Source organism: Castanea sativa, chromosome 10 (genome assembly GCF_040712315.1).
Source record: "Castanea sativa cultivar Marrone di Chiusa Pesio chromosome 10, ASM4071231v1".
Taxonomy (NCBI): Eukaryota; Viridiplantae; Streptophyta; class Magnoliopsida; order Fagales; family Fagaceae; genus Castanea; species Castanea sativa.
In genome coordinates this window covers 32118396-32131208 of record NC_134022.1, presented here as the reverse complement: position 1 = coordinate 32131208, position 12813 = coordinate 32118396, and the positions used below count along the sequence as shown (strand labels likewise).

Below are 12813 nucleotides of genomic sequence, written 5' to 3'. Positions count from 1 at the left end.
ATAGGGCTAAAACTAACAAACCCTACACGTTTCTACAGAGCTTTTTTTTCTCAAATCAAATAATTTCCTACACGTCACGCCTTAACTCTGCTTTTTTTCTTTTTCTTTTTCTTGTTCTTTTTCTTTTTCTTTTTATTAATTAATTTTCTCTACCGACTTATTGTACTCGACTTTCAGGAGACAATGCGATCTAAGCTGGTACACTGAATATATCATAGATTTTGTTGATGTGTGCCTTAAACATACAATAATTTATCATTTTTAGAAAAAAAATTTTGAAGATTAAAAAAGTTTTGACATTTTTTTCAATTCTTGAGAAAATTTTTTCAAAAATAAATAGGTTAATGTGTGCCCTAAAGCTACACATTAACCAGACTCAACTTTAATTACTGTGAATAAAATGTGTTATAATGAAATAATTAAATTTATTCATTAACTTGGTTGTGAGTTGTAATATTACAATAAAACTTATGATTTATTTTAGAAAATATTTCATTCATACAATTATTATATTTCTTAGAAAATAATATATTTTAAATTTTAGAGAGATGATTTATTTTATAATAATTTTTTATTTCTATAATTGTTAGGTGAATATAGAAAGTTTATTTATTTAGAAATATATTAATGTTATAAATTATTACATCTACTAAGGAATAACTATTACAATTCATTTAGGGAGGAATAATTATTCCTCATTTTAAAGAATAATTATTCATAAATAATGATTATTCTCTGTAATAAAAATATAACCAAATTATTGAATAGCTAAAATATAGAAATACCCATTACATTACCAAACATACCTTAAGATTTAATTTTTGTCTACACTAAAAAATTAATTAATGTCTCTAATAATTTTTTTTAAAAACTTCTATGCGAACATGATTTTACGGTTTTGTCCACGTTTATGATATATAATCTTTTATTTTTTTTAAGGTTTCGAAGATTTAATTATTTTATTTCTTGACCAAGAAAATGATACGAAGGTCCTAGAAAAGGAAAAGTATTCCATTGTCACAATCATTACACGTCTTCTATCAATAAATAAATAAATTATTACCTAATATAATCTCTTATTTTATCATCCTTTTCATATATACACGAATATTCGTATGTGTTTATCAAATAAAAAAAGATATTTAGTGTCATAAAATCATTTCACATCGGTAAGATATAATATGAGAAAGAGTTTATCACCTACTCTGCGACATTAACAGTTACTTGTAGTTTTGGTATTGATATGTGAGTGTATTCTCTTATTTCATCCTCATTCTCCTATATATATGTGTGTGTTTATCAAATAAAACAAATTATTACACGTCGTTTTTTTAATTTTCCTATATACAATAGATTGGATTTATGGCACAAATAAAAAATTATCACTTTTTTTCGTCGGACAAATAAAAAGTTTATGCGGTCCTTAATAGCCAGCAAATTTATAATTTTTTTAATCAATAGCAAGTTAGCAAGATGCAAGTACTACTATCATAATTCACTAACTATATTTTAGATAAGATTGTATATGCATCTTATACTATATAGTATGTATATACACACACGTTTAATTGTCGTCCTCTTAGCTGGCTCTTATTTTATTTTTATTTTTTTTCAGGAACGCTTTGAGTTTTTTTTTTACAAAATAAATTTTACTATAGTATAATTCAAGTGTATATGTGTATGAAACTCTCTCCTAAAAACTTAAAACTCAACCCTTACCCTTTCACACCTCACAAACACTTATACTTATGAAGTAATTATCGCATCAACGCTTGAGTATTAATGTAATCATCATTGTAAACGTGCTTCACATGCTTAAGTAAAATACTTCTTAATTCCTAATTACACCAATTTACATCTGAATATATAGAAGAAAAAAATTCCAAACTTATTCATAATAAATTCTGAAATGCATTGAATATATAAAAAAATATATATATTTTTCATATTAGGTATGTGTTCTCAGTTAATTTGAAAAAATTGAGAACTTGTTAATCTATTTATTGTATGATATCGGTATTTAATTGGTAAATTACTAAATCCCCTTTAAAAATTATATCTCTCTTTTAAAAGCAAAATGCTCGACTTTTGAGGAACATCGATTATGATAAAAGTAATTTAAAAGTACATCATGCCTCACAAATCTGTTAATTTTAATATATAATTAATTTTTAAAATTAATCTGTCGTGTTTCAGATATAAGTAAATTATGAGGGCACTATCACACATTAATTAATACAAATTTTTAAGAGAAAAAGGTGCTTAAGATCTAGAAATTATTGTGCTATTATTAGTCCTCAATGCTGAAATATGATATTACAAATAAAAAAGCTCAAATTTTGAATTTAAGAAAATAGGTATTTTCCGTATCAGTAAAAGACGATTGAGATTTTTTTTTTAAAGGGGAAAAAAAAAAGAAGAGGATTGAGATTTGAGACCAAATACTTTAACCATTGCCACTACTAAAGCAAAACTTTAGGATAACATGAAAATTGATTATTTCACTAAATATGTATATAGAAAGAAAAAGAGATCACTAGGAAACTTATACATAATCAATTATAAATATTTTAGTACTATAAAAGAACGTAGAACACTATTTTATTAAAAAAAAATTGAGAATCCTACTTATTAAATTAAAGCTAAATTGTGAAAGCAAATATTTGTTTTAGTCATAAAACAATTATTTTTATATAAATTTTGCAACGTTTGGAATAAAACAAATGGTGAATCATATTAAAAGAGAATTCTGAAAAGTTATTTATTTGACGTAAAAAAATATTATATGTTAGCTTAGCTTATAAGTAATATTTACCTTCTCAAAAAAAGTAGTATTTAAATATTTTAATATTAATATAAAAAAATCACAGAAGAAATATTTTCTCAAATATTATTGCAGCTTTAAAATATTTGGTTGCACATTATTCTTTAATTGGGGCAGGATGAGATACGTAGAAAGTTTTGCAGATACTTTTCTTGGCCAAAATGGAGAAAGTATAAAGTTACCAAAGTTCGTTTTCCTCTGAATGGTACTGTAGAACCTTATAAAAGCTTAACACAAATGCTTCACTACCCTCCCGCCTAATAATGGTCTATTTTGATTGAAAGGGAAAATGGAGAGTAGACTAGAGTAAATTTGGTCGAAAATAAATATTTTTTTTGGCTAACTCAACTCTACTGCCCTCCCTCCCACTCCCTTTCTCTCTCCTCAATTCAAATAGGTCATTAGTATTTTGCCAAATTATATATGATAGTGAAACAAGGATAATATTTAGAATAGCGCAATGACATAAAACGTTATTTTCACTTCCTAGAAACTTCGCCTTGTGAAAGTTGTCTCCTTTTTTGTTTGAAACTACAATTTCATTAAAAATCTGAAGCAGCACATCAATTGCTCCTGCATAATTTCAAAACCGGAAGAGCTAGATTGCAATTATTATAAGAGAAACCAGTTTTAAGAGCAAGGAAAGTTTAGCAATAAAATAAACTACCTAATTTAGAGGATTAAAAAAATACTAGAAATATAAACTTTTTTACAAAAAATTTTACAAACTACTAATGTAAAGAAAGATTATTAGTAGATAAAAAAGAGATACTCTTAATAAGCCTAAATAAAAATAATGTAAAAAATTTGCCACAAAAAAAATTTGTAAACATATTGTAAAATAATTTACGGTACACCCATTTTAGTAGCAATGCCCCTAAGCCAGTAGGTCTCGTTCAAAAGCCACTTTAGTTGATGTGTTCTAATCAATGTGCTCGATGATGATGATGTTGTCATCCCTGATGTGCAAGTTGCTAAAGTTTATTTTCATTGTCTTTAAAAATTAGACATATTTTAAAATAATTTATGATTATAACATTATTCTTTTTTAAATTAATATCGTTGTGAAACGGTAATATACTACAAATTAATTATAATTTGTCGTGTCAACAAATTGCAAAAAAAGATTTTGAAATTCGCTGGGTCGCTTTACTCAAATCATAATTGTGTCCCATTATGATCGTTGAGGACTGAGGTGGCATCCAACGATGCGTGAGTAGTGACTAGTGAGAGTGTGCACATCGGAGAACTTTACCACAGCGTACAAGCTTATCAGATGATTTGTCTAAATCAAAAGATATTCGGTGCCAGCTTTTTTTGGCTAAAGAGATATTTTTATGTTGCTTTTGTTTTGCAAAGTTTTGGCCACGTGGGAAGAGTATGATGATTGAGGAGGAGAGGAATTATTCAGCGAAAAAATATATATAGTTTCAGAATATTGTGTTGCTTTATTAACAATTAAAGGAATTTTTTTAATCCTATAAAAAAAAAAGAGTAATTGTTTTAAAACAAAGAAACAATTAAAGGTGTCATAAAAAAAAGAAACAAAGAAAGGGATAAGAATGACACAGGTCACACAGGCTTTAAAATTTGAAAATTTTCATTACTAGGAATTCGGAGATCAATGCCTCAATAATTAAAAATTAGAGACGTGCTACGTCCTCAGATTCTTTCAATTAAAAAGAAGGAAGATTGAAAAATTATTCACATAAGCTATGCAGGTCCTCAAGATCAAACCTTAAAAATTCTTTATCAACAAAGAAATAATATACTAGATCCGTAATATATGATCATTTCTCTTTTTGAAAGAGAACACAGGATACGATCTTTCCCCTTTTTATAGGGAAAGGAATCAGCTTATTATATGGAAAAGGCATCACTACTCTATAAAAATTGGTAATTAAGATATAGTTACAAATAATTGGAAGTACTTATTTTTTTGATGATTAATTAATGGAAGTAATTGGTGACGCATACCAATCACACCAAGCCGATCAATAGTACTTTTTTAACGATCTCAGCACAAGCTTTTATAAATGTAGGTCTGTCCAATGCATTTGACTTTCAAATCAGTCAACCATTTGAGTAAAGAAATACAAACTTGCAAGACGCAATTTGACAATTTTCAAACAAAATGAAACCTGGCCAAACGACTTGGAGCTACCGCATCTTTTATTGCATTCAGAAAGCAGGATTCTCAACCAGAAGCTGTTTTCCTTTGCTGGAATACGACGGCAACGACTGGAACGGCCACACCAATGCTGAAGGCAGTAAACACTGCAAGAGTCATTGTCAGCTTCTGGTGTTTCATCCTGTCCAAGTTATACATGTGCTTAGCATGCAAGTAATATGGTTCATCATGACCATGTCCTCCTCCCATTCTCTTCACTCCGGTTGAGTGGAATCCCCTCTTTGCTGGAAAATAAATTCAAATAAGAACGGCCATTGTTCTAGTTTAGTAACATGGATAAGCATTCAGATTTGACAATCAGTGACCTGAAATTAGACAAACTTGATCCTCGTAACAAACCACAACATAGGTTTAAATATAGCCTTACATTTAAATACAATCGCATCATAACACACTAGCATTATCACATGCGTTTCGCGTGTGCGATGAGGCCGCTTTTTTTTTTGTAACAAAAAAAGTGTATTATTATATATATATATATTTTTTTTTGAAAATTTAATTTATAAGTGATGCTTTTTTTAAGTGGTCCTATTTTGTAGCAAAAAAAAAATGTTTTTATTTTATATATACATATATATAATTTTTATTTTGAAGATTTAATTGATAAGTGGATAAAGCAATTTGAAAATCAATAGGAGAAGTCTTAGTCTGATGATAAAGAGCATCATCAGGAGCGAACGTCATAGGTTGAAACTCTTTAAAAAAAAACAATAGGAAAGTGATCCTATTTTTTAAGCAATGTTTCAGTAGGAGTTAGAGTTGTATTTTTATTAGATTGTCCTTTAGTTTTGTTTCTACTTAAATATAGGGATGTAGGGGCATTTTAGAACCATGAAAATGAGGAATCTAAACTGAGGAAGCCCCTTAAATAGTAGTAATATATTTTTTTTATTTTTCTAACAAATAAAAATGATAAACTTTAGAGATAAGCAGTAGCTGTAATTTCTTTTTGAGCATAAAGAGAAAAAAATTCTAAATTTAGGAATTTTCTTTTTGAATTCAAAGTGAAATTTGTTATTTAACATTTATGACCTTATTCCTAAATGAAGCTACCCTTTATTAATGAGTATTTTTGAAGCACATAAAAGTCCAGTTTAAAGAGAGGAATCCTCTTTTATATATAGTATAGATTTACATTTTCTACATTTAAAAAAAAAGATGTTACATCCACAACATTTTTACAACAAATCACAAGTGGTTAGTTGTTATTGGTTCAAATTTGAACCTAACACTAAGATTACTTTTTTGCCTCAACAATAACAACTAGTAACAACCTGCCACTTAAGATTTGTTGTAAAAATGTTGTGAACATATCATTTCTCTTTTCAATATTGAGTTCTATTGTTTCGATTAAAAAAAGTTAGTTCAAATATATATTTTTTAAAACCTCGAATGCTATCTTTACATTGCCACCACCACTATTGTTGCTAGTTGCTACCACTACCATGCCTGCAGTATGGCCACCACCATGACCATCATTGGTACAACTACTATACTACTCTAGTGTCTTAATTCTCATCCTAAAAATGGAAATTAAGATTGCAATTCTCATTAATATTTTTTTTGATAAGTAATTCTCATTAATATAAATTCCATCATTTTGAAAATTCTAAGAAATGTTCAAATTCCTCATCTAACAACAACCTAACTTCATGGTTTCAAATCCTCAAATCCTTAATATATAGAGCTCTTGACTTTAAAACCTACATCAATCTTGGTTTAAAGATTTTAATGCAATGCACCCTAACTAAACATGAATTAAAACATATATTATTGGAGAATTTTTCTAGTATTTTTAATTTGTAGGCACTCAATAAACTAATACATTTATTAGCAAATCACAAATAGGGCGCTGAATTGTACGGTTTTGTTGAAAGTTCTACCGTACACATGCATCTTTTTAAGCTCAAGTTTTATATAAACCAATGGATAAAGATGGAACCCAAACTTAAGACATTTGCATCAACAACAAATTCATAAAAAACAGTAAATAAAACATCATTCAAAGAGTTTTCACAATATGACTACCTCACTGTGATGCGCAGGTTTACACACATCATATTCAAAGCAACATAGCATACAAGATTTCAAGGGAAGTCATGTCTGATCATGATTAAGTTATTAGCTTTATTAAGTATTGATAAAATCCTTGGACAAACAAGAATCAGCATAAATTCAAGTTTTTGTTTCATTTCCAAATATCATTTTTAGTATAATGTTGTGCAAATAATAAACTATAAAATAAGACACAATAAAACAGAACAACATAAACTCGTGCAAAGAATGGTCCATAAATAAGTAGCATGAATGGCATGGGGATTGGGGAATGGGGAATGGAGGAATACCAGACAAGTTAACAACCAACAACAAATGGCATAAAACTAACCTGATGCTTGCAAAGCTGCTTCTGAAGACATCAACAACTTCGCACAGGACCTCATTCCATTGTTCCAAGACATGGTTGTAAAACAAATACAATCTTGCTTCTTACTTTGCCTGCTGAACCATTAATTCATTCATATAAAAAGCCAATTAAGTATAAAATATACACATTCGCAATACTTCAAACAATCAAAAAGACTTGCACTTATCCCAAACTTTTCCATATCAATTATTAACATCATAATATTTTAAACTATTTAAAGTGGGCACCCCCCCAAAAAAAGGTAAAATTTGATCGATATTTGGATTGATATAGCTAATTAATTTCTCCAAACATTTAGAAACTGAAATTTTATAGTGCATTTGGTAGGGTGGAAATTGGAAAATTGAAGATAGATTCATATTCTCTTGTTTGGTAGAGTTAAAAAGTGGAAGGAAGAGAAAGAGGGATATGGCTATTTCAATCTGAGCCCACCATTTTTAATTTTCCCAAAATGGGACAGAGGTGATTTGACAATCCTAATTCCTATCCCTCAAGTTCATTAAAAACAATTCAATGCAAGGGTATAATACTTTAATATGAATCTGATACAAGATGATTAGTTGAACTACCTCAATAGAATAGGGAAAATATGAATCTGATACAAGGGTATAATATAATATGAATTTGATATAATATGAAAAGGGAAAATATATCCCTCCTTAGCTTTAGGCTTAGTCCTTTTAAGTTGAACTATCTTTATAGAATAGAACCTATGGACGTTTTCAACTTAAACCCAAGTCATAAAAGACTCTAACAACTTCATAAGTTGCCAACAAGAACCAGAATTTTAGTACAATTTGTGGTCTCTAAGCATTTGGTGTATGCTTGATCTTCCAGCTATGAAGAGTCAAATAGAATCCATCGAACTACAGCCAGGTATCTTAGTGAATCCCTTCTCCCCCACAACCTTTCTCAATCTCTTAGCATTGTCCCACCTCTTAACTGAAGCATATATGTTCGCAAGAAGAGAACAATAACCAGTTGTATCAGGCTCCAGCTCAAAGCAATGCTGAGCAGCTATCTCAGCAAGCTCAACATTGTTATGTAACCTGCAAGCCAAAATCAAAGCTCCCCAAACCCCAGCATGAAGCTGCATGGGCATGGTCCTTATTAGCTCAAATGCATCTTCTAATTGTCCTGCCCCACCTAAAATATCAACCATGACTCCATAATGATCATCCTAATGCATAAGTCCATGGTCCTTCATGGAGTTAAAGCATTGGTAGCCTTCTTCAATCAAACCAGCTTGGTTAAAGGCAGTTAGTAGTCCAGTGTAGGTGACTAGGTTATGGCAAATGTGGGAAATTAGCATCTCTTCAAATAACCTGATCGCATCAACTGCCTTACCATTTATCCCATATCCAAAGATCATTGCAGAGTAAGCAATTAAATCCCTTTTCCTCAAGCCACGAAACAGCTCATATCCTTCATCAATGCTCCCACACTTTGCATACAGGTCTACTAAAGCAGTAGCCAAATGATCATCAAGTTCGATACCAAACTTATTCATATATGACTCAACCGAAGACCCAAATTTGAGTTGTGAACAAGCAGATATAACACTAGACAAAGTTAACCCATCAGGCTGAACGTTTATATTTCGCTCAAGCATCAGGCTGAACAGCTCAATGGTTTCCTTAGGTTGGCTATTTTGAGCATAGCAAGCTATCATTGCATTGAAAAAGAGCAGATCTCTATCATTCACCTGATCAAAGAGTTTCCAAGCAGACTCAACATCCCCACATTTTGAGTACCCAGCAATCATCGTGATCCAAGAAACATTATTTCCTTGAGACATTGCATCAAAAATGCTTCTTGCCGATTTATGTCCCCACAATCAACATAACCACTAATCATTGAGTTCCAAGAAGCCATGTTTTTCTGTGGTATCTGCTGAAACAAAGACCATGCCTGATCCATATTTCCTACTCTCGCATACCCCAAAACCATTGAATTCCAAGATATAACATCTTTCCTTGGAATTTTATTGAACACCCTCTGAGCCTCAGCTAAACTCCCAGATTTCAAATACTTAATTAAGATTGAATTCCACGAAACCACATTCTTCACCAACATCTCATCAAAAACCTTCTGTGCAGTTACCATATCACCCAGTTTCAAATATAAATCCACAAGAACTGTGTGCACGTAAACACAGCTACAATGTCCATATTTATGAACCTGAGCATGTACTAAAACTCCACCTATCCTATACTCAATCCTAGCACATGCTCTTAAAGCAGAAGAAATAGCAAATGTGGTTGGAAAAAGTCCTAATCTCTGCATTTGAACATAAAGCAAAAAAGCCTCTTTGAATTGGCCATTCTGGGAAAAGAACTGGATAGTCCAAACCCAAGAAAAGGCATCTGGGTTTTGCAGTTGGTAAAGAACTAGTTTTAGATATTGAGCTTGAGCAACACTTCTACAGTGAATGGAAGTTGAGGGGTGATTTGGCGGACTAAGAGGGGCTCCAAGTGGTTGAGACTGTTTATGAGGATTTGTGCATGGATTTGCTTTGCCTGATTGACAGTTAGGTTGTTATTCAACAACGCTGTTAGTCTTGGCACTGCCATTCAGAGTACGGGGTATTTTGTTCCTGTGTGATCAAATGCTTTTGCGACATGTTGTAATGCTTGTGACTTGTTAGATTAGGAGAAGGGGGAAAAAAAACCAAAAACAAACAAACTCATAGACCTCACGTCCTCATCCACACCCTCACGCCAAGATTCTTATAGCTCAATTGGAACCTCTAAGACATCTATGTGACTATGCTCAAACCCCCCATCCCTCAAAACTACTATGAAGCATGGACGCTTCATTTAGGATGCCATACCCATGTCAGACACAGGACATGCCTGGGACACTTCTACGTATGTGTCCTAGTTGTGTCCTCCTTAAAAATTTTAAAACAAAAATTTGTTGGACACAGGAACAAGAGCCCTTTCACAAAACAAATAAAGCATTCATGCTCCAATAGTAAAAATGCATTTGAAAATTAATAAATTTTCTTATTCTCGGTTTGTATTCTAATTTATAAACATCCTTTAATAGTCATGAATTCATTTTATTATCCATTATTGCTCTTAAATGGATATATATCTTAAATTGATATGTGTGTGTGTGTGTATAAATAGATGATTAGTAATATATAGAAAATATTAAATAAAAATATATTTAATAGACGTTTTTGACATACCCATGTCCTATGTTTTCAAAAAATGGTGTGTTGCCATGACGTACCTGTACCCATATCCATACTTGTGTTTGTGTCCGTGCTTCATAGCAAAACTATTAAATATTTTATATATAAATTAGTTGATTACACACTAGATCTTTTAGGACCACATTATTTGTTACAAGCTGGTATCTCATGCGCCTAGCGCATGAGAGATTTTTCCTGTTTGTTACAATTTTGTTGAACCAGTCAGTGTTAAATGGAAGACAATCATTTTCACATGGGCTCACCCACATCAAAGTTATGGCACACAAGTTGTGTTTCGAGAGTAAATAATTTTCAATGGAAAAGATAAAGGATGAAATCTTAGAGGGAAAAGATTAACACACACACACATACACAATATACCACTGCTTTCAACTTTGATAAGTTGTTGGAACTAAAAGAATTTTAGCAATTCTTATTCATAAGATGACCCACTAAGCCTTCTGTAAAGCCAAAAATGATGTCCTTGAAAAGATTATCTCAGTAAGAGAATTACATCCAAACCAGTGGCAGCCCTACATGCAAGCCTGTGACCACCCTGACTTGGGAAAAAAAGGTCATATACACTTGCCAAAAAAATATTATATGCTAAACTAACTTATTGTGACTACCCTAATAAAAATTTGAACACCATAAGTTGAGAATTACAAAAATTTGGGTTCAAAAAAAATAATAGTGCTACTACATTCACAATATTTTCACAATAATTTCACAACAAATCTAATGTGGTAAGTACCAATATTATTTTTTTACCCACCAATAACAGTTTTTTGCAAAAGATTTATGATTAAAATGTTGTGGACGTAGCATTACACCAAAATTAACTCTGCCCCCAAACATAATTCTTAATCTCTTTTTTTTTAAAGTTTAAATAGCAACAATAAATTTAGCCCAAATAACAACAAACATAAACCAAACAAAAACAATACAAGACCAAACAACAAGAAGTGACAAAATTATTCAACAAAAAACCTATTATAAAACAAAAATATAAAATTTGTAGCTCGTCCAACCTATTTAACAAAAATAATTTCTAATTTCATTTTTTCTTAAAAAATGGTACTAAGAAAAATATTGTGGTAATTTAAATTTCGTAGTAACCACCCTAAATAAAAATCCTAGAGCCGCCATTGATCCAAACAGATATGATAGTGAAATTCATTATGTTAAGCCCAGAAAAATTTCAAAAACGGGTAGCAAAATTTACAGCCGCGTGAAGCTTAGGTAGCCGTGAAACAAGGCAGTCTAATCCTCCTGTTTGGTTGATGAGAAAAATTCATAAATCTAACAACTGTTAAGTTTAGTGGATGTGCTTTGACAAAACAAACCGAGCATATACAGATTGATATTGAAATTAGCAAAAATATATCACAGAAATGAAAAAAAAAAAAAAAAACATAGATCTAAAGATTAACTGGAAATGTAAATATTTAAGGTCCGATCAACTAAATCTAAAAGCCGATGAATTAAGAATTGAATTATATGCTATACCAGTCAACAATTATATAAAAAGAAGAAGAAGAAGAAGAAGAAAATGTTACCTAGGTATGTAATGGAAGACAGTAAAGAACTTGGGATAAAGAAGAGTTGAACTTCGCAGACCAAAACGAGAGGACCGTGCTATATTTTTAGGGCAGAGTTCGCAACATTTTGCCCAATATGTGGAGGACTCAATTTTACCATTTTACCCTCAACCTCACCGAATACAATTTTTAAGCATAAATTTTGACAGTTTTTAGTAAATTATTTTATGCGCATAATATAGGGATATTTGATAAATATGTTTAAATATATTTTTTTAATTTATAAGAAATATTATATGTATTTTTATATATTTTTTCATTCACATATATTTTTAAGAAAATTTAAAATTATTATTTAAACTCACATACCAAACAGTTTTTTTTTTGTTTTTTTGTAAGTTTTATGCTAGATGCCTAATGTGTGACAAAAAAGTTAAAATTTTATTTATTTTTAAAAAATTAAAACTAAATTTGTTATTAAGTAGTATGTTTTTATAGAAAAAAAATGCTTTTTTTTTTCTGAATAAGACGTAGAAAAAAAATGCTTTGATTAAATGAGTATAGTCCCTAGCCAAACAAACTCTAAGCAATAAACTATGTTCTTCTTCTTATCCAAAAAAAAAAACTACT

General features: G+C 30.5%; 1 protein-coding gene and 1 pseudogene across 2 annotated transcripts; both read right to left on the bottom strand.

The window, feature by feature from the left end:
• Window positions 1–4742: 4742 nt before the first annotated feature.
• Window positions 4743–12344, bottom strand: LOC142612900 (uncharacterized). 2 transcript variants are annotated; one of them, XM_075785075.1, is made up of 3 exons: window positions 12202–12344; window positions 7402–7511; window positions 4743–5239 (listed from the first exon to the last, which is right to left on the bottom strand). In XM_075785075.1, exons 2-3 carry the CDS (start codon window positions 7472–7474, stop codon window positions 5022–5024), a joined length of 291 nt encoding a protein of 96 aa, XP_075641190.1. In that variant the 5' UTR covers window positions 7475–7511; window positions 12202–12344; the 3' UTR covers window positions 4743–5021. The 2 variants fall into 2 exon arrangements, with proteins under 2 accessions (XP_075641190.1, XP_075641191.1); XM_075785076.1 differs by having other exon boundaries at window positions 7402–7514; window positions 12202–12330.
• LOC142612899 (pentatricopeptide repeat-containing protein At4g22760-like) lies at window positions 8149–10143 on the bottom strand (annotated as a pseudogene).
• Window positions 12345–12813: the final 469 nt, after the last annotated feature.

Excerpts from the sequence above, each read along its gene's own strand:
- LOC142612900 (XM_075785075.1), bottom strand. The coding sequence starts at position 7,474 with ATGTCTTGGAACAATGGAATGAGGTCCTGTGCGAAGTTGTTGATGTCT. Across the intron at positions 5,240-7,401 it reads AGCAGCTTTGCAAGCATCAG|CAAAGAGGGGATTCCACTCA; the intron begins GTTAGTTTTATG and ends TTTATTTTCCAG.